The sequence below is a fragment of the Lathamus discolor genome, chromosome 3 (assembly GCF_037157495.1).
Source record: "Lathamus discolor isolate bLatDis1 chromosome 3, bLatDis1.hap1, whole genome shotgun sequence".
NCBI classification, from domain to species: domain Eukaryota; kingdom Metazoa; phylum Chordata; class Aves; order Psittaciformes; family Psittacidae; genus Lathamus; species Lathamus discolor.
Genome location: NC_088886.1, coordinates 90,657,113 through 90,680,973, shown reverse-complemented (window position 1 = coordinate 90,680,973; position 23,861 = coordinate 90,657,113). Strand labels below are relative to the sequence as shown.

Below are 23,861 nucleotides of genomic sequence, written 5' to 3'. Positions count from 1 at the left end.
TACCTGAATCTTGTTTCCTGAGCTGGCAGCTCTGCAAAGACAGCATATTTGTACCTGAAGAGAAGGAGCATCTCACAGTGCTTTCGACTGATCTCTCTGGCCTTGCATGGCAGTAGTGGGTTCTAGGAGTCATTTCTGGCCCTTATAGCTAGAGGGAGGATTAATCCAAGGTGCAGCTTTCAGGACTATATGGAGGTGAATTGTCTGGAGTCTCACTTCTCAGTGCCAAACTAGAAACATTTCAGAACTGTTGATTCCTCACAGTGAATGTGGTGGAAAAGATCTACTTTAGTCACTGGAACAGATACATTATCATTGATAAAGGCAAAATGTTACTGTACCATATGTGACTTTTTTTTTAATACAGTCTGTACAATTGTCAATCTATCGTCACAAGCACTAAGTAAATTTTAAACTAAATGTTTTAAGAATTGGTACCTTCAAGACAACTCTGAGACCATTTTCAAAGGAGAATGGTTTGTCTTGAATAAAACAAAATATCCTTTTCATTGCAGCCTCCTCTTGGTTAATAATTACTGAATAACAAGATGTCCTACAGAAAATTCTGTGAAGGTATATTGTAGCTGTTTGTGTTGCTCTGATTTCTTTCTTTGTTTTTTTATATTTTTAGCACTTTTTTATGAGAGAGGCTAAACAGTAATTAAGAGGTGCAGGATGAAAAGATGGCACAATCAGTGCTGGTACCACCAGGACCTGATAGCTTCCGCTATTTCACAAGAGAATCACTTGCAGCTATTGAGCAGCGTGTCAATGAAGAAAAAGCTAAAAAGTCTAAACAAGAACGCAAAGATGATGATGATGAAGATGGCCCAAAGCCAAATAGCGACTTGGAGGCAGGAAAGACGCTGCCATTTATTTACGGCGACATACCTCCAGGAATGGTGTCTGAGCCCTTGGAAGACCTGGACCCATATTATATCAATAAAAAAGTGAGCATGTTGTATATTTCTACTAGACTTTAAAAATATTAAAATACAAGGATATTAAAATACAGTATTAAAATACAAGGTACCCTCTCACAGATATAGTATTTCTAGTATTTTGGACCCATTTTTACGTATAATACATTCCACCAGCTGCTGATTTCATTGGCAGAAATCTCCATTGTAAGAACAGTAGTAGTAGTAATGAAAGTTTGCTAGCTGATCTGTGGGTAGAGATGCATTTAGGTTTATTTTATTATACTTGACATTTTACTAAAGCTTGTAACTTCCAGTATTTTACACGCAGGAGAACTGAAGAAGTAGCAGAGGGGTTATCTTTGGAATTATTATTTTATTAACTGCCATACTACAGATTTGACAGGAGCAGATCTTCACTATGAAGCCCATCTCAAAGGTAGCTAGACACCTCCCTAGCTTTCTCCACTGTCACGTGGAAAGATTAGGTTGCTTTCTCTTGTTGCTGGGAAGGATAGGGAAGTAGATAAAGGCATTTCTCAGGATATGCTGAAGATCATTCTCTTCCATTTTATACTCTGCAGAGGTATCATATATATCTGACTTAGTCTGGGTGAAAAATTTTTCATATCCAGTTTAATATTCTGTGACTGTTATAAAAGAGGTGTTTAAAAGTTGGACATAAATAGGGAGGAGGAAGGAATTCCTCTTGGAGTGTTGACAGAATGTTATGTAATTTTGAAATTATTTTATAAATTAAAAAAAAAAAAACAACCCAACCACATATTTTATTTTTGTTAAAAGTAACAGCAAAAATTGTTGTGACCAAGAGCAAAAGTGCTGAACTTAAGACTTTTGACCAGATGGCCTTGGGTTGCCTCCAGAATTCCAGTCCCTCAGGTTTTGGCATCATATGTATCGCACCCTCACTATTCTGCCAGTAAAGAAGAAATTACTGATATTTATTTATCTGTCTTCATAATTTTTTTCTTGTGCTTTCTTTTTTTTCCCGGGGAAATTAACTAGCAAATTAAAAAATCAAACCAAAACCCAACAAATCAAACCAAAAAACCCAAAAGAACATGAAAGCAAAAAAACTACTTCAAAGAAAAAGGATGAAAACCCCCGAGAATTGCTAGGAGTCAAACTTGAACTAAGTAATAATAAAAAAAATTGTATACATATGCTGCAGGAATTAGGGCTATGCCTCATTGCTCTTATGTTGAAACAATAACAATACAGGCATCCCATGATAAATGGGCAGCTTTAAAAAAACCTTAAATGTCCATTGGAATTTCTAACACTCAATTCATGACATGGAGAATCATGAGTTAAATTTGGAAACAAAATTTCCAATTACATACTGTGTTCCCCTCCCTTTACTCAAGTGATTTACTCAGTTGAAGTCTGGATGTAAGGCAAATGGAATTTGGGTCAAAGTGCTGATCCCTTTCCTTCTTTCTTTCCCAGTTCTATAAAACTCTAAATTCAGTAGTAAAAATCTAAACCCAGTGCTGGGAATTCTGAAGTTAGCACATGTATTATCATGCTTTGGAAAGTGGGAAGCAATTCTGAAACTGACTGTGGACATGAAGTAAAATCCTGCTGAATTGCATGTTCCTGACTGAGAAGTGATCAGCTGTTGCCTTGATCTTTTCCAGAAGCATAGTGGTTTCTAGTAGGGGATATAAGACTATATCCAAATAGCCAAACTATATATGCATTGCAATCATATTTTTTCTTTTTATTTTTCTGGGTGTTTGCATATCTTTAAACATCCTAGTTTAGGTTAGCTCCATTTTAATTTTTTAATATGTCTTGATGAGTCAGCATTGCACAAGTGACGCTTCATCAGCTGTTTTGTCAGATTAAAGGAAACAGAAAACATCTGGAAAACTTGATTTGAGGGCATATTTACTTGAACCCCTGGAAGAATACTAATGGAGTTGAAAAGCAATGGTAGCAAAGCATACCTTACAGACCAATCCTTTCTCCTCTACAATAAAGGATATGGCATACAATAAAGTATGGCTTGAGAATCGATGAGTATCTGGCAAAGCAAATATATTTGGTTTTGAAGTGCTGAAATTTAGTATTTCAGTCAGGGGGAGGCATTGTGTTTTCAGTATTTCAGCTGCTGTACTTAGCACACCTGCTCAGAAAGTAGAACATAATCTTTACAAATGCTGCCTTCTGGTTCCAGCTGAGGCAAATCATGGCTACTGGCTGTGCTCCAGGTTTGCATGGCTTATGTTCCCTTGGGCTTTTTAGGGCTGCCACAGTGCTAGCTAGATCTACTTACCTTCAGTGAGCATGAACTTTCACCCATGTGTAGAAAACAGAGATGACAGAAATAGATAGGAATTTCCACAAATGCATGGAAATCTAATTTTAAAACTTACTCATTGTTAAATTCTTCTTATTTCCCAGCTCTAAAGAAAAATATTAAATCCAGTAATGCTATTTTAAACATTGGTAGTACTCACGACTTATTGCTGAAACTGTGGACATTGAATATATATATGAACTACTGAATTCTGTATTAGGTAAAAAGTAAAGCATGATATAAGAAAAATAGAATTGCAGGTATGAAACTCACAAGAAATAGCTGAAAAGAGAAGCAATGTGCTAGAGTACAGCAGAAACTCAGTGCATTAGTGTTATTTTGAAAAAACTGGTTATTGAACACTCTATTTTCATGAGATCACTCTTGAAATTTAGATCACTGTAGTACTATCATCTTAGTACTTTGATGTGATAATTAATGCTGGTTATTTGATTTGGGGAATGTTGAAGCTTTAATGGCTCTCACTGCAATTATATTTATAGTGATTTGGCTGGACTCTCTACAATGTGTGAACTGGACAAGGGGATTGTGATTCTGGGGGAGGTGCAAACGGAAGAAGAGTTTGACCAAATATGATTAATAATGAAATTAAAATGATTCTGGGTTTGAACTTGTAACTTGCTTGTAGTTTGGTTATCTTTTAAATGCTATTTTTCATTCTGTTTCTTTTTCCAGACCTTTATAGTATTGAATAAAGGGAAGGCAATATTCCGATTCAGTGCCACCTCTGCCCTGTACATGTTAACTCCTTTCAACCCTCTTAGAAAAATAGCTATTAAGATTTTGGTACATTCATATCCTTTTCAAGTGGTTAGTCTAAAACTTTAGTAAATGAGATGTTACTTAGTATTTAAATGATTCTCTGGCATGTGTCCCAGGATTAATATGATCTATAACGCTCTGTCCCTCTTCTCTGTATTATTTCTGTCTTCTGTTTGTTTCCTGATTCGCTTTTTGCATTTATTTTCATTGATGGATCTTAATATAGTAATATCAGAAACCGGACAACCAGTCATGGTCGTATACATTTTTTTCTCGTGTCTTTTTTAATTCCACCACCTGTTTTGGTTGGTGTTTTTTTCCCCTCCTATTTTTCCTGTAATCATCACATCTTTTTTCATTTTTCCCATCCTCCATGTTTTTCATAAGCTGCAGATATAGTGCTCAAAATATTTCCAGTTCTTAACTGACACTCTGTGTTAAAAATCAGATCTTTGATCCCAGGTTTCTGCTTGCATGAATATTTAGTGAAAATATGCTTTCATTATTCTTTTTAATTTTCTGATTCAGATCACAGTTGCAGAAGGATAGGTTGTTAAAAGAGCTTAGGTTTCTTGTTTTATTATACATCTCCATGCTATATGTATGTTAGCTATTTTTTTCCTGGATCATTATTGCATTATGCACTTGTAATCCTGTAGATGTTTTAATTTCAGTCTTCAAGTAGGTCATGAGGTTTCCGTATTGCAGGTAGGTATTTGCAAAGCTAAATGATCATGATGACTTATCTATTATTTTGGGTTTTTTCAGTGTTTTGATAGCTGACTGTAGTAGGCATCCCACTGCTCTGATCGCAGATGCTGATATGAGCAATCAGGGCATTGACTTCAGCAAGTCTACTTACTTGAGGAACAAATGCAGATGTTTGCACAATTAGATTTTACAAGTCTAACATAAGCACTCTGAAAGTAGTTTTGTGTGTAGCATTACATATATTGATCCTAAGATAATGTAGAATGAATAATGAAAATAATTTTTTCAGTCTTGGTATGATGGAAGTCTGATAATTACAATGGTTGTGTTGGATGTTCTTATCTATGGCTAGCTTGAAAATAACTTCAGAATCAATCATGACACTACATAACCGATTTTGTATCTTGCTACAGGTGCTACTACATGCAATTATTTGTCAGTTATGTGACACTCATGAGCATGTTACAGAACATTATTACATGGAATAATGGAAAATCATGGGACTGAGATGGTGATGAAGAGCTAGATTGATTGAAGTCAGAATGTTAGAAAACGTTTAAAATTGTGGTATATTCAAGTTATTTCTCCACTGATGAAAGAATAGTGAGGATTTGCAACTCTGAGAGGACATTTAATCAAGAGGATTTTGAAAGCCTATGTAAAGCCCAGGATTGCGAAACACTCTCTTAAGATGTTACCTGTTACGTTTTTAGAAATACCTTCCGTTCTCTTCTGCTCTATTCATATATGAATTACATAGTGAGAAGCTAGATTATGAGTAATGGGTGTGAAATATATTTACTGAGCAGAAAACCTGAAGAATTGATGAACGTAAAGCCACGATTGTTTGACAGTTCAAAAGGCAGAGGTAGTTACTATCGCTTGAAGTTTTTTCAGTTGATGTAGACATGCAAAGAGGGAAACCTCACAGTACTTCCCACCCCATTATACTCGGATTTCTATTTAGGAGCACCATGTGAACCTATTTACAGAAGCTAAAGCTCTTCTGAAAATCGAGTATTGTCCTCTTTCTAGTTTTAGGTGATGGTGCCATCATGTGGATATTTTGGGCATCATCTGTGTGGTTTTCATTTGGGTGTTCATTGCCATTTTCTACAGAGAATGTCATCAGTCCTGAGTGAAAGGTTTCAGATCCAGAGCAGTTCTGTTAATATTTATGGCTTGTATTTTTCACTGGTTTGTATGCATGCAATAGATCAGATTTGTCTAGATCATCCAAACCAAATTCTTTTTGTGTTATTCCACTAAACTGGAAGCTGCTACTTCAAACTTTCACATTTTTATTCAGAATAAAAGAAACATCTAAGGTCTTACAATTAAGGGCTGGGTTTTTTGTATATATTTCAGGGGTCTTTTTAATTTTTATTATGTGATTGTTCTCTTTTAGCTATAAAGCAGTGATGTGAAATCTTTAACGTATTTAGGGCTTTTTTTTTTTTTTTTGAGTGTTACCAGAACAGTGGAGGGATAAATAGCTCCTGATAGTGGAAATCTGCCAAAGCAGTGTTATTTGATACTCTTTTAATGAGATTTTCTGGCTTACATTCCTTAACTCTTTACCTACATTATTCAGCATGCTTATCATGTGCACTATTTTGACCAACTGTGTATTTATGACCATGAGTAACCCTCCAGACTGGACAAAGAATGTAGAGTAAGTTAAATGGATTTTCTTTGAATAATATTCAGTAATCTGAAATAAACTGCTGTAAATTATTTTGTATTAGGATGGCATCCACTGGCAGCAGCTACTTTGTTGGAATATCTTTTCAACGGCTATTCTGATGCTACTTTCTAATGTGTAGTATTAAATGCATACATTTTAAACCACTTGCCTCATCACAAGTTGTTCAGTGTCCATCCTCTGTTTGCAGTCCTAGATGGGGAATGTAAGATGAGAAGCTAGTTTTCTGACCAAGCAAAAAATAGATTATATATATTTTCCAAAGCATTTGACGTTATATCCATGTAAAAATGTGGAGAAATACACTCTTCCATCTCTCCCATAACCATTACAGATAAAAGGACTGTCTAATGGATGCCCGTGTTCACCATAGTGCAGCCTTCTTTCACCAAAGATAATCTAATGATGGAAAGCTTGTAAGAAAAATAAGCTATTAGAAAAGTGTTTAAGTGGCTGGCTGATCTTCTTATAGGAAGAGAAAAGGTCAAATATGCCAACAACTTGATGCTGATACACATTTGGTGCATGTTTTGTGATAGTTCCAAGGCTGTAGTCCACAGTGTGAAACAGTTCTTCATGGTGCTTCATTTTTTGCAATAGCATATTATGTTTCTGCTTCTTCTTCATTCCTATCTGCTTTGGATGATATGTCTATTTATAAGTAATCAAAAGTGAAATCATAGGAGGTTGGAGTCAGTGGAGGCATTCTCATTTTGAGTTCAGTATGAACATACATGTATTCGGGATGTCTAGCATATAGTAAATACTCATGAGTAAAGATAGCTAGCCTGAATATTTCTTCATATCATCATAGTGTGCCATTTAGATATGCAACAGAAGTCCTCATCTGTTGAGCAAAGTTGTGCAGGAAAGAAAATTTTCAGAAATTTATCTGAAAAAATGTTGGAAAACTGGTTTCAGGTTGGCAATTTTATCTGGATTCTTTGCCATTAAAATATAAATTAAACACAATTTCAAGATGACATAATTTAGAGATAGAAAATTGAAATTATTCAGAATGTCGGAGTAATTTTACATTTCAACTAGAGTTTTTTGTCAAAGTGAGTAGCTGAATTTTATTGGCAATTGTAAATATTTCTGGTTGTTTTTGCACAGGATTTTGCATTTGAAAACACTTGTTTCATTCCAGTACCATGCCTGTCTTGCTGAAGGTGAAGTAGTGGGTACACCTACTCTCTAACCAAGTCAGTGAGGACTGATGACAGTTGGTGTATTCCCAGCTCATGGTACTAAGCAATACTTCAGCATAAAAATAACATTGAAGTAAATTTTTAGTCTGGAAGCATCTTCTGAAATCCTAATTTCTGTAATCCATCTGTGTATTTTGTTAAAACATGGATTCAGATTGGACATAAACATGCACTAATGTAATTGGGAATTTTGCAACTGTTTGATTGGTATAGATTATAGAATGTGAACTTAAGCTATGGGTTGTCATTTAGTCTTTCAATAATCAATTCATTCCTCCTTCCTTATGGTACAAATTCTGCAGATGTTTAAATTTGCTGTAACTTCCATGAAATTCTTATGTCACTTAAAGAGAAGAAAATGAGAATAAAGCAACTTGAGAGCAAAATGTGTAAAGATAATGCCTGTGTTTCTGTAAACTCTGTCTTGCATATTTTCCTCAGATACACTTTCACTGGAATTTATACCTTTGAATCACTTATTAAAATTCTTGCAAGGGGCTTCTGTCTAGAAGATTTTACATTTCTTCGAGACCCATGGAACTGGCTAGATTTCACTGTCATTACATTTGCGTAAGTCTTCTACCTTTTTTTTTTTTATAGAAAAAATGTTCCTGCTAGGATGAAATTAGTGACTAAAAATTGCCTCATATTTTGTCAGCCAGAACATTTGGAGCCTGGACTTCCTGCGGTTTCAATATGTTTCTTCTACCTCTTTTACACATTTTAGTATTTCTAACTAACCATGTGCTGCAGAGGCCAGGATAGTGTGCCAGCCCATTAGGATTATGAATGCCATCAGCCTGAACTGTTCATATCCTGTCTCCTTTCTGCATACCAGAATAAAAGGAATCCTTTTGACTTCCTGCTATAAGATGACGAAATTTCAAATGTCAAGTCAATGGGTTAATTTTTATTAAAATTAATTTAAATTTATGGTCGAAGGCATATTTATAGCACAGGCAAAATACAGTGAACGGTGAAGAGGTCTTTATCAAAGACCCAAGCAAATAGGATAAAATCTGCCTCAATTCTGAGTAACTGTGATTTAATCCTACAGGTATGTAACAGAATTTGTAAACCTAGGCAATGTTTCAGCTCTTCGAACTTTCAGAGTATTGAGAGCTTTGAAAACTATTTCTGTAATTCCAGGTAAGAAGTAGTTGGTGTAAGGTGTTAGGCCCCTCATATCTCCAACTGTTATTTGTGTGCTGTCATTGTGTTTGTGTGTGAACTCCCCTATTACAGATATGTGACAGAGTTTGTGGACCTGGGCAATGTCTCAGCGTTGAGAACATTCAGAGTTCTCCGAGCTTTGAAAACAATATCAGTCATTCCAGGTGAGAGCTAGGTTAAACACTGAGGCTGACTTTTGTTCTACAGAGGCTATACTCATGTTTTTAAAGCATAAGCCTTGTTTGCTACACATTTTTAACAAAATAAAAAAGCAGGAATCAAGACATGTAATTTTACTTAAACTGATTCTTGCTTGTATTAGTGGTATTTTTCTCTCTCAAAAAAAAAAAAAAATCAGCCTCTGAGTTTAACAAATTTTTGCATGAGATACTTGCAGTAAACAGCCTATGTGATTTGCATCTGATGACATCAAGCTTTCCTGTACGTTTTAAATGTTAATTTTAAGCTTTCATATTGATGCAAATTTTATCATTTATTGCAGGCACTTGATATAGCAACTTAATTCAGTTTTAAGTCATGTCTGAAAAAATAAAGGATAGCATGGGCCATGCATGGGGTATTGTTTTAAAGATGTCTTTCTTCTCCAAACCATCACCCCTCTTATATTGTAAGATTATTATTATATCATTCAAATATGCACTTATAATGTCTTTATAACAGGTTTACTAATGCAGAATATTTAAAAGGTTCATTTAAGAAAGGTTTGGGCAAGAAGCATCAGCAAAAGCAAATGATGCCTTTCTACGTAGGGTTGAGATATAGCATGAATAATAAAATCACTTATTTTGGCATAAACAATGTGTTTGGTATTACCTACTTTTTATTTCTGTACACTATAAAATAAGCATAAACTTACAGCTTTTCATTCATCTTCACAAGTAGTAAGGCTTTTCATGAAAGTTATTGTATCACAAAATATTCAACTCAGTTGTCATTTTGCATGAAATATTTATCTTGTCAGGAAATACCACATTATATACATTTTTTTCTTGGGGGGGGGGTTGGTTGGTTGGTTGGGTTTTGTTTTGTTTTGTTTTGGTATTTTGTATCTGTTTAATGCCATAATAAAAATCTTTTCTCTTTGCAGGCTTGAAGACAATCGTGGGCGCCCTAATTCAGTCTGTGAAGAAGCTCTCAGATGTTATGATCCTGACTGTATTTTGTCTGAGTGTATTTGCACTAATAGGGCTGCAGCTGTTCATGGGCAACTTGAGGAATAAATGCCTGCAGTGGCCTCCAGACAATTCTACTTTTGAAACAACTGTTATTTCCTACTTTAATAGCTCTATAGGTGAAAATGGCACGTTTATTAATATGACAATGACAACATTTAACTGGGATGACTACATCGAAGACAAAAGTAAGAGTTAATTATATCACCTACTGCATTGATTTTCTGTATTTTTTTTAATCAGAAACAAAAGCATCAGTATCTTTTCATTGCATTTTAAATGGTGTAGTCTGGCCAAGAGACATAAAAGTGCTTATTTTGTATAGTAAATAAAAGAACAGTCATAACATAGTTTAACATACTTACAATATTATACTGGGTACCAAATTATCTTTTTACCTTTTACTGAATATGACTTTCAGAGTAAAACCACATTGCAGCACAAAGCAGAAATTTCTGTGCTAGCTTCAAGCCTCCTGAAATAGTGTGACTATCCTGATGCGGGATCTGAAATCATATAGCTACATTTGTGCAAGATAATATCCAATATCATAAAATACCCATTTGAACATCAGTTAGCTCATGAATCCTGCTATAGCACGTAAATGCAGCTGCATTGCTTCTTCGGGAACTTGGTCTTCACACCACACTCCCATGCACAGCACAGACATGCCTTTATGATAATTCTAGTGATTTATCCCATGCTTCTTACTCTAGTAAAATAAGAACTATATTCCATATTATGTATCTTTTACATTGTTTCTTATCTGTGGAAAATCAAGAAATAATCATTTTGGTCTCCTGTGTTACTTCATAATACAGTATTTTCATCATTTTAGGTAGTTAACGTCGCTGTTTTAAAAGAAATTATTTTAAAATATAGACACTGAAAGTATCTATAGTAGATTGCTATTCTGTCATTCATAATAGTACATTGCTTCAGAATCTCCTATTTATTCAGTACTTCCTATTTATTTTAGTGTAATTAGGGTTTTAACTTCATAATTAGGCATGATCTTAGTTTTTTTCTAAAGGCTGTATAAATCTTGTAACTAATATCTGTACCACTGAAAATTAGGGAACCTCAGTTTGACAGCTAAATGCTTTTGGATCCAAGTTTCATTGCCTTACTATCTTTTAATATACTTAGCATCTCCGCATACTTGTAGTATCATAGAAATGTCATCTTGGAAATTCTGGATGATAACATAGCTTAAAAATATCTGAAAACAGATTCCATTCCCTTTTAGCTGCTTCTGGTACTACAGCATACAAATAGAAAGATTTTTCTAAATATCTGACCTAAATTTTCCTGATTTCAGATTGAATATATTACTGTTTCTCCTGTGGATTTAGAAATAAGATAATCATAGACTGTATTGGTCTTTATAATACTTTAAAACCATTATCTTCTTTATTTCTGGTCTTTTCTAAATCAGGCAATCCTATTTTGTTTTGCATTTTCTCTACATCTTTTCGCCTTTTTTTTCCCTCTTTTGGAATCTTTCCAGTTTGTCTGGGATTTTGGGTATGTTGGGAGGTTTTTGCTATTGTCCTTGTTTGTTTGGGTTTTTAAATCAGATTCTCAAATCATCCTTTACTCCTCTAGCAAAGGTACAAATTAGAAGTAATTACCTTATGTGCTATATATGAAACATTCCTATTAAAACATCTCAAAATTGCGTAATTTTTATATCAGCACTGTATTGTTGATTCACAGCCAATTTGTGGTTTGTGACAGTCGCTGCATCTTTTTGCACAGCAATGGCTGTGGCCAGATCCTGTCTATTTGCATTTACATATTTTATTTTGCCTTGTCAATTGTAGCATTTTCTTCTTGTCTCTGTTGAAATAAATCCAATTGCTTTTGGACCTGCCTGTCAGTTTGTAAAGGTCATTCTAAATTTCAATCATCTTCTCTCCTAGCTTGATGTCTTCAGAACACTTGACGCAATTTTTTTCTATTTTTTCATGTCTTGAGTTGGTAGTGAAACTTGTTATGGAAACCGTGTATAGCACAGAGCCCTGGAGGATCTTCAGAAAGATGCCCTTATGAACTGACATTGAGCCACTGGCAACTGCCCTCCAAGAATCTTTTTTCAAGTATTTTGTGATGATTCCAGCCAGAGCATATGTCCTTCATTTGCTTATGAAAGTGTACGACTTGTACCTATGCTTGTTGTCCTGTTATTAGTTTGGCAGGAGACAGGAATAGTTTTAATACATGGCATATTTTTTACGAACACATATTGGCTATTTTTATTACTCTATCATTATCATCTTTCTATTGAAAAATTCATTATTTAAATGTTTTCTAAAATAGTGGGCTAAGAGTTGAGTTGACTGGATGGCTTAACTGGATACTCTGCTTACCAGAGGAGGAACTGTGTCACATAAGAATATAAACTAGGCCTACAGACAATTTTTAAAAGCCATCTTGTAGCCTATCTGCATCTTTATGCTTTTTAAGTAGGGTTTAGATCTCTCACAGGGTTTGACTATGTGAGTTCCAGAATGTCTAAGAATCCACTGTTTTCTTATCTGATACCCAAGAATGTATTGCAGATGCCTAAATTATGCACATAATATTTCTCTCTCTTTAAAATAAGCAGATTTTATGCTGTCTCTATGGTATACTGGTGGTGACAGAGTAGAAGCAGTCAATAGGAACTGGTTGCAATTCCCTGCTTGTCTCTTTAGCATTAGCCCTCAGTTCATGCCAGCTAAGCTAGTCTATGCCAGCTGGCAGTGAATCTCAAGGAACCATCTGCTTCCTGGGAACAGCCAGAACATACCTAATTCTGGCAACATTAGCTTAATATGCCACCTGACCCAAAAATCTCCACCAGAGATTCCCATTTTACCCCAAGAATCCCAAACTGGGAATTGATGGCAAATTGGTTTTCCCTTTCTGCCTCAAAGCAGAACAAAGAAAAGTATATGCCAGAGGCTTTTAAGACTTCCACCTCTTTAAATTATATTTTACCTCATTTTAATAGCCTATTAACAAAATATATGTAGACACTTCAAGTACATTCCTCTGCTACAGAATTTTGTGTAGTAAATTTTTGTAATGTACAATAAAAGCTTGGTTTCTTCCTCAGCTGCTCAAATCAAGATTTAGGTAGCAATTTCTTGTGCATGTTGAGTTCTCTTTCCATGCTGAAAAAATGTCAGTACTTTTTGAAGTAATATTTTGATATAATAGCAAGTAATTATTAGTTATAAATGAATAAAACTAAATGGCATATATCAAAACGCATGAACGAAGGCAGGGTATCAACCTCATCTTTTGTCTTGTTTTCCGGATATTTGTTCACTCATTTGCTGACATACACAATTTAGTATTCTACTCATTGTATCTTAGTCATTTGGGTAGGTTACTGAGAATTAGCTGTACAACTACCTTACTATTTTCTAAAGAAAGGCCAACTTCAAGACATCATAGGAAGTAGTATTTTCCATGCTTTTTTCTTTCCTAATCATTATATATTGAGGTTAAACTGTTCGTTAGCTCTGCTTAATTCTTTAAAGTGCTATAGGTCTTAAAGTCTGTATCATTGCTCGATTTTCATTATGTATAAATAATGTCTTTGTCATCACCTTTTTTTTTTTTTTTATTTGGTTTTGGTTTGGTTTGGGTTTTGTTTTTTTTTTTTTCTTTTTAAAAACAGGTCATTTCTACTTCTTGGAAGGCCAAAATGATGCTTTGCTGTGTGGCAATAGCTCAGATGCAGGGTAAGAAAACCATCGTCATTTTTCATTATACATCAAGAAAAAACAGCTACTTAGAATAGCTCAGGTGGTCAACTCTAGTATCAGCTGTACCAGAGAGTTGCAAATTACTGATGTTTTGCAGTTGAAGCTAGACTGAAATACAACTGTCATCTCTGTGATTTGAGTTTACACTTTTGAGGCACTTTTGTCAGCATCTTAGGCTAATTTTGTAAAGGTAACCACATGAATGCTATGTGCATGAATGTTGCTGTCAGCTTGCTGGCATCTGTTTATCCATGAGCCATGCTAGTTGACAATCTTTTATCCTAGTGGAGCTGTGTTGATATGACAAATTGTGGGGAAGGGTAGACTACTATTAGTTATTTATTAAAGCATTGAAATATCATTAGGAAATTGAATTAAAAATTGCAAAGCAATAAGATATGTAGTTTTCTTTTAGATACTTAGAATAAGATTTTACTTGTTCATAATTTCATTACAAAATGGTACTCCTGAACAATTTTGTGATTTACTATAGCATATCGTAATTTAGAGTAGTTGTTAAAAATAGCATTTCCTCTTCTTTTGTAGTCAATGTCCAGAAGGATATATATGTGTGAAAGCTGGTAGAAACCCCAACTATGGCTACACAAGTTTTGATACATTCAGTTGGGCATTCTTGTCACTGTTTCGATTGATGACTCAGGACTTTTGGGAGAATCTTTACCAGCTGGTGAGGACTTACTAAAATAAACAGCACCATCACCAATACCATTACTACATAGTACTTGTATAGTTATTTTCATTCACGTGTCCCTAAGGCCTTTAGGACAGAAATCATCTTTTATTTCATATATGTAAGCTGTCTAAAACAAAAGGGCCCTTGTTAATGTTTCAGATTCCCAAGAAATAGCAGCTATTTCATTAAGGTGGTTAAGCATTATGGTTTGTTTTCACAAATGAGTAAATGAACTTAAGTTGTTAAAAGTTTCTTACCCAGACATGCTCTAAATAGATGCTAGCTAAATTGGTCTGCAGTCTAGTACAAGTATGTTGTCGTTAAAAAGGTTAAATCTTGTCCCTGAACTACACATATGCTTAACCCAAAGGACAGTTTTGGTGTACAGCATGACATTTTGTATACTGCACTGTCTCTGTGGCATTGTAGTTTGGGACTGATGAGACAAGAAGGTAAGATGTTGGTTAGTGGCCCCACTACTGTTAGATTTAAAGCTATATAAAGATGTAAAGCGGGGACAGCAACTAATACAGATTCTCACTGGTAGATGTTCTGAGGTATCCAAGCTACAGAATGTTATTTACCTTGGCCATACCAGACACAAAACTTGGATTTTTGCACTTGTAGCCAGGATATAGTACTATTTCTATACGGAAAAAAATAACTAAATAACCTTGTTCTAACATAAAGCTATCTTATAATGTATTTCTAGATCATAAGACAGATGCTGTCATATTATGCAACAGTATTTAAAAGTTTGCTAAAAATGTGCATTGTCTCTTTTCCTCCAGACACTGCGTGCTGCTGGGAAAACATACATGATATTTTTTGTTTTGGTCATTTTCCTGGGTTCTTTCTACCTGATCAACTTGATCTTGGCTGTGGTTGCCATGGCCTACGAAGAACAGAATCAAGCAACCATGGAGGAAGCAGAACAGAAAGAAGCAGAATTTCAGCAAATGCTGGAACAACTGAAAAAGCAACAGGAAGAAGCTCAGGTATCCCTGTAAAGTAGAATTCCTTCCGTTCATAATTGTGATCGAATGTCTTATGTCCACATATAAGAACACTTTTATTCCCCTACTCCTAGCAATATATTACCTTCAGTCTTACAAATTCCTTCCCTTTGCAAGCAATCTTTAGAGTTTTCCATTGCTCTGTTTCTGCTGGCTTGAGTGAACCTGTTAATTTATGCAAAAAATATAACCACTAAGCTAAAATACTGGATTATTAAATTGGAGATGGAAATTAACATTTTACTGAGCCCTTGAACAAGTTGCTCAGAGTGCTTGTGGAATCACCACCCTTGGAGATAATAAAAAAACATCGGAACATGGTCCTGGGAAACCTGCTTTAGGTGACCCTGTCTGTGCTGGGGAGTTGGACATGATGACCTCCAGAGGTTCTTTTCCAAAATCAACCGTTCTGTGATTCTGTGAAATGGAGATGGAGATGTGGGGAAAAAAGCCCCAGGAATTCTGCTTATTTAAATAACAGAAGCAAAGCTATTATAGGGAGAAATATTTTGCTTCAGCAACATTTGGCTTTTTCTGCTCCTTCCCCAGCTCTCACAGCAAAAAGCCACAGTGTTCCAATTTTAAAGAAAACTAGAAAAAATGGAGAAACTGGAGAAAACGCTTCTGTGGTACAGGCATCGTGATTGCATACTGCTTTGAAATTCCTTTTCATTTTTTGAAGACTCTGAAATCTATAATAGGATAATTGATAATGTCTGCTTGTCATGTGGCCACATAGAGCAGAAGTTGAACTATGTCTTCCATGTAAGCACATGACTAGTCAGCAATAGGAGTTTCTTGTTTGGTTGGTTAGTTGGTATCTGGGAATTTTTTTACCAAAACTTGTAAATAAATGCTAATCAAGTGCTCCACAAATGTCTAAAACTTCAAAAAGCAGCGGTCTCTAATGGCCTGCAGTTTAACTCAAATCGCTGATTGTGATTTGCAAAACTGAGATTAAGAACGTTACACCAGACCTTTAATAGACTAGAGAGTATTCAAAATCCAGTAAAATGGTGTAAGCAAGTGTAGCTTCCTGTAACTGGGATTTTTTCTGTTCAAGCCTTAATTCCTTACTTTTACATAGTATTTCAGGTGAAAAATCCATTACAACATATTGCTCCAATCTAAACCAGTTTTTTTTAACTTGGTTCTCTGACAGCACAGTTTTCCCTTGGGTTGCTCTAACTCATGGCTTATGGAGCAGTGGCAAATTATGGGTCCTGGGGTATTTCACAGATTCTACTTATGGTATGCTGGGTTTAGTAAAGTGGGATCATTGCTTTTATTTCAAAATCATTACTTTTTTTAAAGAATGGCAATAAATTTAAAATAGTGTATGTTTGTATAAATGTTGTAAATTGCATATGTGCTTGTACGTATAGGCAGCAGCAGCAGCTGCAGCAGCTGACTCAAGAGATTATAGTGGAGTAGGTGGAATAGGTGGATTCTCCGAAAGTTCTTCAGAGGCATCAAAACTGAGCTCAAAAAGTGCTAAAGAGAGAAGGAATAGAAGAAAGAAAAAAAAGCAAAAAGAACAATCCGAAGGCGAGGAGAAGGACGGGGAAGAATTTCGCAAATCTGAATCAGAGGACAGCATCAAAAGGAAAGGTTTCCGATTTTCCATTGAGGGGAATAGACTGACATACGAAAAGAGATTCTCTTCCCCACACCAGGTACCATAGTATTATTACCTCTTAAACACCTTCATTTTCTACTTACCATATAAACAAAACCTTGTAAAGTAGTTTGGTCAATTCTTGCAAGAGATTTCACAGGTTCTTTAATATCTGAAGTCAAGTATGACCAAGTTAATACTTGCAGGCAAAGATGAAACTGTAAGAATTTGAGAGATTTTGGTTTTATTCTGATTTTATGTGTAAAAAAAATCAAAACAACATGTATTAATTAAAACCAGTCAGATTTCAAGTTTCTCAATGAAAATGGACCTATCTCCCCATCAAGATCAGTGTATTCAGCATGATCAGTGGCTTCAAAATTTGGTGCAAACCTATAATGGAATTTCATGTTTTACATGAGAAAAGTATTAAAATTTGAGATGCAAAAACTGCAGTAGTAATTGCATAACTGTTCATGTGAAATTTGACAAATTGATGTGAGACCATTAATCGTGTTATCTTAAAGGTGGAACTATGTGTGGCAATGTGTCTTTGCATGTGTTCTCCTACATTGAAACACCAGTGACTCAGAGTGCCATCTGCATCTCCCATCCAGACATTTATTTCATTTGATAGTTTAATGTCATCCCTTCTACAATTTTCAGAGCTCCTCTTCATTTGCCCACCTCCGACTCTCCCCTCAGCACTTCACGTGCAGATCTCACATCCATCCTGTCCTTTTTCTGCCCCTTTGTGTGCCTCAATATGCTTCTTCCTTTTATCACCACCTCCTTGATTCTCCCTTGTCTTTGACTTGCTTTCACCCTCTTTTTAGTCACTGTTACTAAACTCATTCCTTTTTAATCCTTTTCTATTACAGTCTCTAGAAAGCCTGTTTTGTCCCTAAATAGATCATGAACACTCATATTCTCTTCATGTTTCACTTTCTCCAACTCCCATTCTCAAAGAAGCTCAGACCTCTTCTGAGGTCTTAATTTTTTTTTTAATATTTTCTTCCTAAGAACTGTCCTCCTTAGATGAGACTGTGGTGGGAATAAAATTTTTCTAGCTTCCTATTTCTGCCAACTCCTCCTTCTACTTACTTCTTAACATACATTCTTTTTTTAGCAGTACTGCATCCTTCCCTCTTCCCCCACCCCCCACCCTTGGTCTGCCATCTTTTTACATTGCTGTCTAACCTGTGTAATATTTCATTGCTGAATTTATTTAGTTCATGATTCATTCTGCTCCATATACAGATCTTCACACCTATATCCATTGACTGTGTTGAAGACACATGTGATCCTTTAGGTGCATATTCTTGCTTGTGTCGTCATTCAAACTGTAGCCTTATTCAGCTGCAGCCCAATTCATCTATCTTGTAAGAAACGAAGCATTCCTCATACAACTTGCTTCTCTTTTACCTTTTCATCTCCAAGTTCATTTGCAGCTGTTTACTATGGCAGTCTAGCAATCACTTCCCCTCTGTTTTCCCAACTCTGGTGCTTTTCAGAGCTCTCAACTTTTCACTCTAGATTCTAGCCACTAATCAGAAATATCACTCACCAGTTCTTAATAACCTTTTCCTAGACAAAACTCAGGTTTATATCTCATCTTTGACTTTTTCCTTGACATTTCATTTGCCTTCAGTGTCCTTGAACTGACTGTTATGTTCTCTTGAAAACTTACCTTTCTAACATTCATAGTTTCATCTCCTATCAATTCTCCTGATTTAGTTGTGCTTTAGAAGATTCTTTTTTCCCTTTGGCAGTTTTCTAAGGGATTTCCGCAAGGCCTTTTCCTCATTCCCTTCTCTCCCCCTCTTTTCCTTTTTTTTTTTTTTTTTTTACTCTACTCTGGACCCACAACTGTGAATCATCTTTTAACCTGGACCTCTTTCCATGTCACAGTTACTGCTGTATTCATCAAGAATGTGGTTGCAAGGAGCACTAACCTCTCATTGCTTTACCTAATCTGCTAGTAAACATATCTACTTAAAGATATTTTTTAATACCATAAAACATACTGTGCCTAAAATTCCTCCCACCTCACCTTGTCTACTTAGAGTAAACAAGTGCCAGCTTTGACTGACCCATCCATAACCTCCTGTTAAATTTTCAAACTAGTTTCTTTGAGCTCTTTCTGTTATGTTGCCCCTCATGCTTGGAAGAAGCTCCCATGAGTTTCCACAGAACGCTTCATTGCTTTCCTCAAATCCCTCTTTAAAACTCTCTTTTACCATGCTGCCTACAGAAAGCTTGACAGGGAAGTGACTTCAGGTGAGCTAAGACCACTGTTTATCATATCCATCAATTTTGCCTCCTTGTATTCCCTCTCTTTTTGTATCCATCTGTTGTGTTACACTTAGATGATAAATTCTTTGCAGTACCTAGAACAATGGGGTTCAGGTTCATAAAGATAAGTTGCAGAAGAGAAACAAAGACACTGCTTTGTTATGTATCATCTCTGCTGTTCATCTTGGTTGAAATCAGGTGCTAATGATAATCAATCAAATCAAGAGGATCACTTGAATTAAAGTTAAGAACAGGTGTAATTATTTGCAATCTTAGAGCATTATTTTGACTCTTATCCTGAAAAGATCCTTTCGTAACAGAACATTTACTTATGTGAGTAAACTGATGATTAGTGAGACTGCATACAAAATTATAAAATTACAAGCGTAACTTTTCATATTCAGAATAGCTGAAACTTTAAAAAAGGAATAAAACCTTATTGTGGCCTACTTGACTAGTATCTGAAAAAGTACGATTTTTAAAATTAGGCACTGTTTTGGAGCTACCACTGTGTGCAGACTGAGTCATGGGAACTTTGCCTAAAATTTTATTTACTCAGCCTGACAGACTAATGCTAACCTGAGGTAAACAGTGTCTAGATTTGCTTCCTCAGTTTATGAACAGTTGGTAATAAACAGGCAGAATGGCAGAGGAAACAATTCTGTCAAGCAGTTTCTTTTACTCTAATTAAACCAATTGATTTCATATATCCAAAGCAGTAAAATAACTAGTCTTTGTCTGTCACTTATGTGCTCTTTGTTCACTACCCAAAAGGGAGTGTATTTGGGGGGGGATGTGCCAGTTCATTTCTTTGTAGATAACCTTACCCTTTAAGACATATTAACACTGTGGTTTTTTCCTCTGTATGAAAACATTATATTTGAAAGGATTTTCATTGGATAATCATTGCTTTTATTTGCCTGCAGTCTTTGCTGAGCATTCGAGGCTCCCTGTTTTCTCCAAGGCGCAACAGCAGAACAAGTCTTTTCAGCTTCAGAGGTCGAGCAAAGGATGTAGGATCAGAAAATGACTTTGCTGATGATGAGCACAGCACTTTTGAAGACAATGAGAGCAGAAGAGATTCTCTCTTTGTTCCTCATAAACATGGTGAACGACGCAACAGTAACATTAGTCAGGCCAGCAGGTCATCCAGGACAGTAGCTCCACTTCCAGCAAATGGGAAGATGCACAGCACTGTGGATTGCAACGGAGTAGTTTCTTTAGTCGGTGGGCCGCCAGCTTTGACGTCACCTACTGGACAGCTTCTGCCAGAGGTGATGATTGATAAAGCAGCCACTGCTAGCAATGTAAGGAAGTCTGCAATAGTTTAGGCATGATGTCTTCCTGTATTATCAGCTACTGTTTTAAAAAAAAATGTAGTTACTTGGAAATGATTCCCATCCTGGCCAAGCTGTGAATGATCCTTTCATATATTCCAGTTAAAAGCTAAAGTAAAAACTGAAGTTGCCTAGCTCTCATTACCTAAGTATGTGAAAATATATGCTAATTTACTGGGAATTAACAGAATAGCATAGTAAACCGTTGCAAAAATTTTACATTACACCCATTGATTCATTATGCTAATGGAAGACTTAACTGGAAGGTTCTGTATTTGTATATCAGGATATCAAAATGAAAAAAATACAAAAAATAATTCAATATACCTAATGGAATATATTAAATGAACATTCAGCTTCACACTGACCACATTATTAAATATTTTCTTTCTTTCTTTGAAGGCATGTGCTAGGAAATTGATAAGTTATTCTAAATTAAGAGTTATCTTAAGAAAATACACTTACTCTTTGTGCTTTTACTGCTAGCTGTGTGGGCTGTACTTTTCTGTGTTTAGAAAAAGACTGCCTAATTAGAAGGATATTTATGGCAGACCTCATTGACAAGCATTGTGGAACTTTTTATAGTCTAAAATCTTTTTTAATGTCTCAGCCTAGTTTCAGCAAAATACTTGAAAACATATTCTTTAAGCACAAAAGCAATACGTCCGATGTGTCGACCATTTGCTGTATACAGAATTAGGCGTAGGTTACTGCAAAACTGTGACATAAATGGAGCATGGTGCAGAAAAGCAGTTTTTTAAAATATTGTATTTCTATAGTAATTTACAGTATTATTTTATCAGGGTATTTTATCAGTGTTTTATTTTCAGGGCACTACTACAGAAACTGATTTAAGAAAGAGACGGTCTAGTTCTTATCATGTTCCTATGGACTACTTAACAGATCCTAGTGCAAGGCAAAGAGCCATGAGTATAGCCAGCATGCTTACCAACACAATGGAAGGTATGTAACAAAGAATTTTTGTATGACAATACCATAAAGTGCTATAAAATATATGATACATTAAGTGGCTGTGGCATTTTATGACAGCTGTTTAAGCCTAAAAGGTACAGGCAAGATGGGATTTGTACACAGAGTTTTGTACACTAGTATTTTTTTTTTTCAAAGGCTGACCTATATGTTTGGAGAAGCAGACAAACTTTCAAAATACTAACAGGTTTGAGGAGGAAACAGCAGTCTTCTAAGTTAAATGCAAGCAGAAAGCAATCATTCAATGCAGTTTCTCTAGAAAAGTTATGTTTTGATGAAAAACCTCCTTTTAGATTACTGAAATGGCTGTGCTTCTTGCAGTGGAACAGTCCCCTTCTGCTAATTGAACAGACATGCTGTTTCACAAAGGAAGGATCACATTGTTCTTTCTGTAAGGGTAAATACAATGAATCTGAATTATGGAATTAAGCAACTAGTTGTAAGAAAGGGCAAACGTTACTTTGAGGCTTAAATGACTATGCCAAAAATAACAAATAGGAAGGTAATAATGAGAAGTTTTGCACATGTGGACCATAATGCTGTTTGAATAGTTGTCTGAGTTCAAGTTTGTTCTGACTGTTTATCTTTAAGGAGGAAACTTTTAAATATTTTATTCATTCTAGGTATAAAATCATACAAAGGTTTCAGTTGGAGTGGACCAACTAGATCATTTAGCTCCAACCCCCTTTCTGCAGCCAGGAACACTTTCCACTAGATTGGGTTGCCCCAGGCCACATCCAACCTGGCCTTGAACACTACCAGGGTTGGGGCATCCACAGCTTCTCTGAGCAACCGTTTCCAGTGTCTCACCAACCTCAGCATAAAGAATTTCTTCCTTATTTCTAATCCAAATCTACCCTCTTTCAGTTTAAAATTGTAACCCCTCATACTATCCCTGTAATATCTGATAAAAAATTCCTCCCTATCTTCACTGTAGTCGCCCTTTAAGTACTTTAAGGCAGCTCTAAGGTCTCCTCAGAGCCTTCTCTTCTCCAGGCTGAACATGCCCAACTAGCAGCATGTCTTCATAGGAGAGGTGCTCTGGCCTTCTGATCATCTTCATGGCCCTTCTCTGGACCTGCTCTAACAAGTCCTTCCTATGGAGGGGACCCAAAAGCTGAATGCAGTATTCCAGGTGGGGTCTCACCAGAGCAGAGTAGAGAGGAAGAATCACCTCCCTCAACCTGCTAGCTTCTTTTGATGCAGCCAAGAATGAGATTGACTTTCAGGGCTGCAAGTGCACATTGCCAGGTCATACTCAGTTTTTTTTGTCCATCAATACTCCCAGGTCTTTCTCCGCAGGGCTGCTCTCAATCTACTCATTGGCCTGTCTGTATGCCAGATTTTTAAGACAAATTTCTATTTTGAATCCTGTGTAGCATTTTCTTGTGAATAGTTATTTTATTTATGTATGAATATTTAGTATTCTTTTTACATAAAATTTAAATCGTAGTGCAACAGATTGCTTTTATTTGTAATTTATTTTGACAGTAGCTTTTGTTTCAAAAGATCTAGAATATCAACATGGTTTATCAACAGTACCTTGGAAAACAGCATTTAGGCTTCAAAGAAAAATCCCAGCTTATACTGGAATAGAGAAATATGTTTAAAATCTTATTTTCTTTTCTTATTTTCTCTTTAGAATTGGAAGAATCCAGACAGAAATGCCCACCATGCTGGTATAAATTTGCTAACACTTGCTTGATTTGGGACTGCTGTACTCCCTGGCTGAAAGTCAAACATATTGTAAATTTGATTGTGATGGACCCATTTGTTGATCTGGCTATTACTATATGCATTGTCCTAAACACCCTGTTCATGGCAATGGAGCACTATCCAATGACAGAACAATTTAGTGGTGTGCTTTCAGTAGGAAACCTTGTAAGTCTTTCATGGTGTGACATGTATGTAAAATGCATTTTTCTTAAATAATTCTTCTCTGACTTATGTACCTATATTTAAAGAAAATGTTGAGCAGATCTTTATAGGCTTGGGGTCGTTGAATTTATATTTAAGCTGTACTGAATCCCACTTTATTGACATTTGTGGGGTTTGCCACTCTTGCTTTATAGAGCAAAAGATAGTAAGATTTATTAAGTCAATATTTTGATTTTTAAAACCTTCAGCT

At 35.7% G+C, this 23,861-nt stretch overlaps 1 protein-coding gene across 8 annotated transcripts in view; it reads left to right on the top strand.

Moving 5' to 3' along the window:
• The first annotated feature begins 683 nt into the window (after positions 1-683).
• Positions 684-23,861, top strand: part of LOC136011115 (sodium channel protein type 2 subunit alpha) — a 55,884-nt gene continuing 32,706 nt past the window's right edge. The window contains exons 1-13 of one of the 8 annotated variants that reach the window (XM_065672776.1): positions 684-950; positions 3,943-4,061; positions 6,326-6,415; positions 8,098-8,226; positions 8,902-8,993; positions 9,938-10,210; positions 13,696-13,759; positions 14,330-14,471; positions 15,269-15,475; positions 16,879-17,169; positions 20,333-20,537; positions 21,560-21,706; positions 23,376-23,614. In XM_065672776.1, coding sequence (XP_065528848.1) covers positions 684-950; positions 3,943-4,061; positions 6,326-6,415; positions 8,098-8,226; positions 8,902-8,993; positions 9,938-10,210; positions 13,696-13,759; positions 14,330-14,471; positions 15,269-15,475; positions 16,879-17,169; positions 20,333-20,537; positions 21,560-21,706; positions 23,376-23,614 — 2,265 coding nt within the window. Of the gene's footprint in view, positions 951-3,942; positions 4,070-6,324; positions 6,416-8,097; positions 8,227-8,713; positions 8,806-8,901; positions 8,994-9,937; positions 10,211-13,695; positions 13,760-14,329; positions 14,472-15,268; positions 15,476-16,878; positions 17,170-20,332; positions 20,714-21,559; positions 21,707-23,375; positions 23,615-23,861 lie in introns of all 8 variants that reach the window. The other 7 variants (XM_065672775.1, XM_065672773.1, XM_065672771.1 and 4 more) reach the window with 7 other exon arrangements.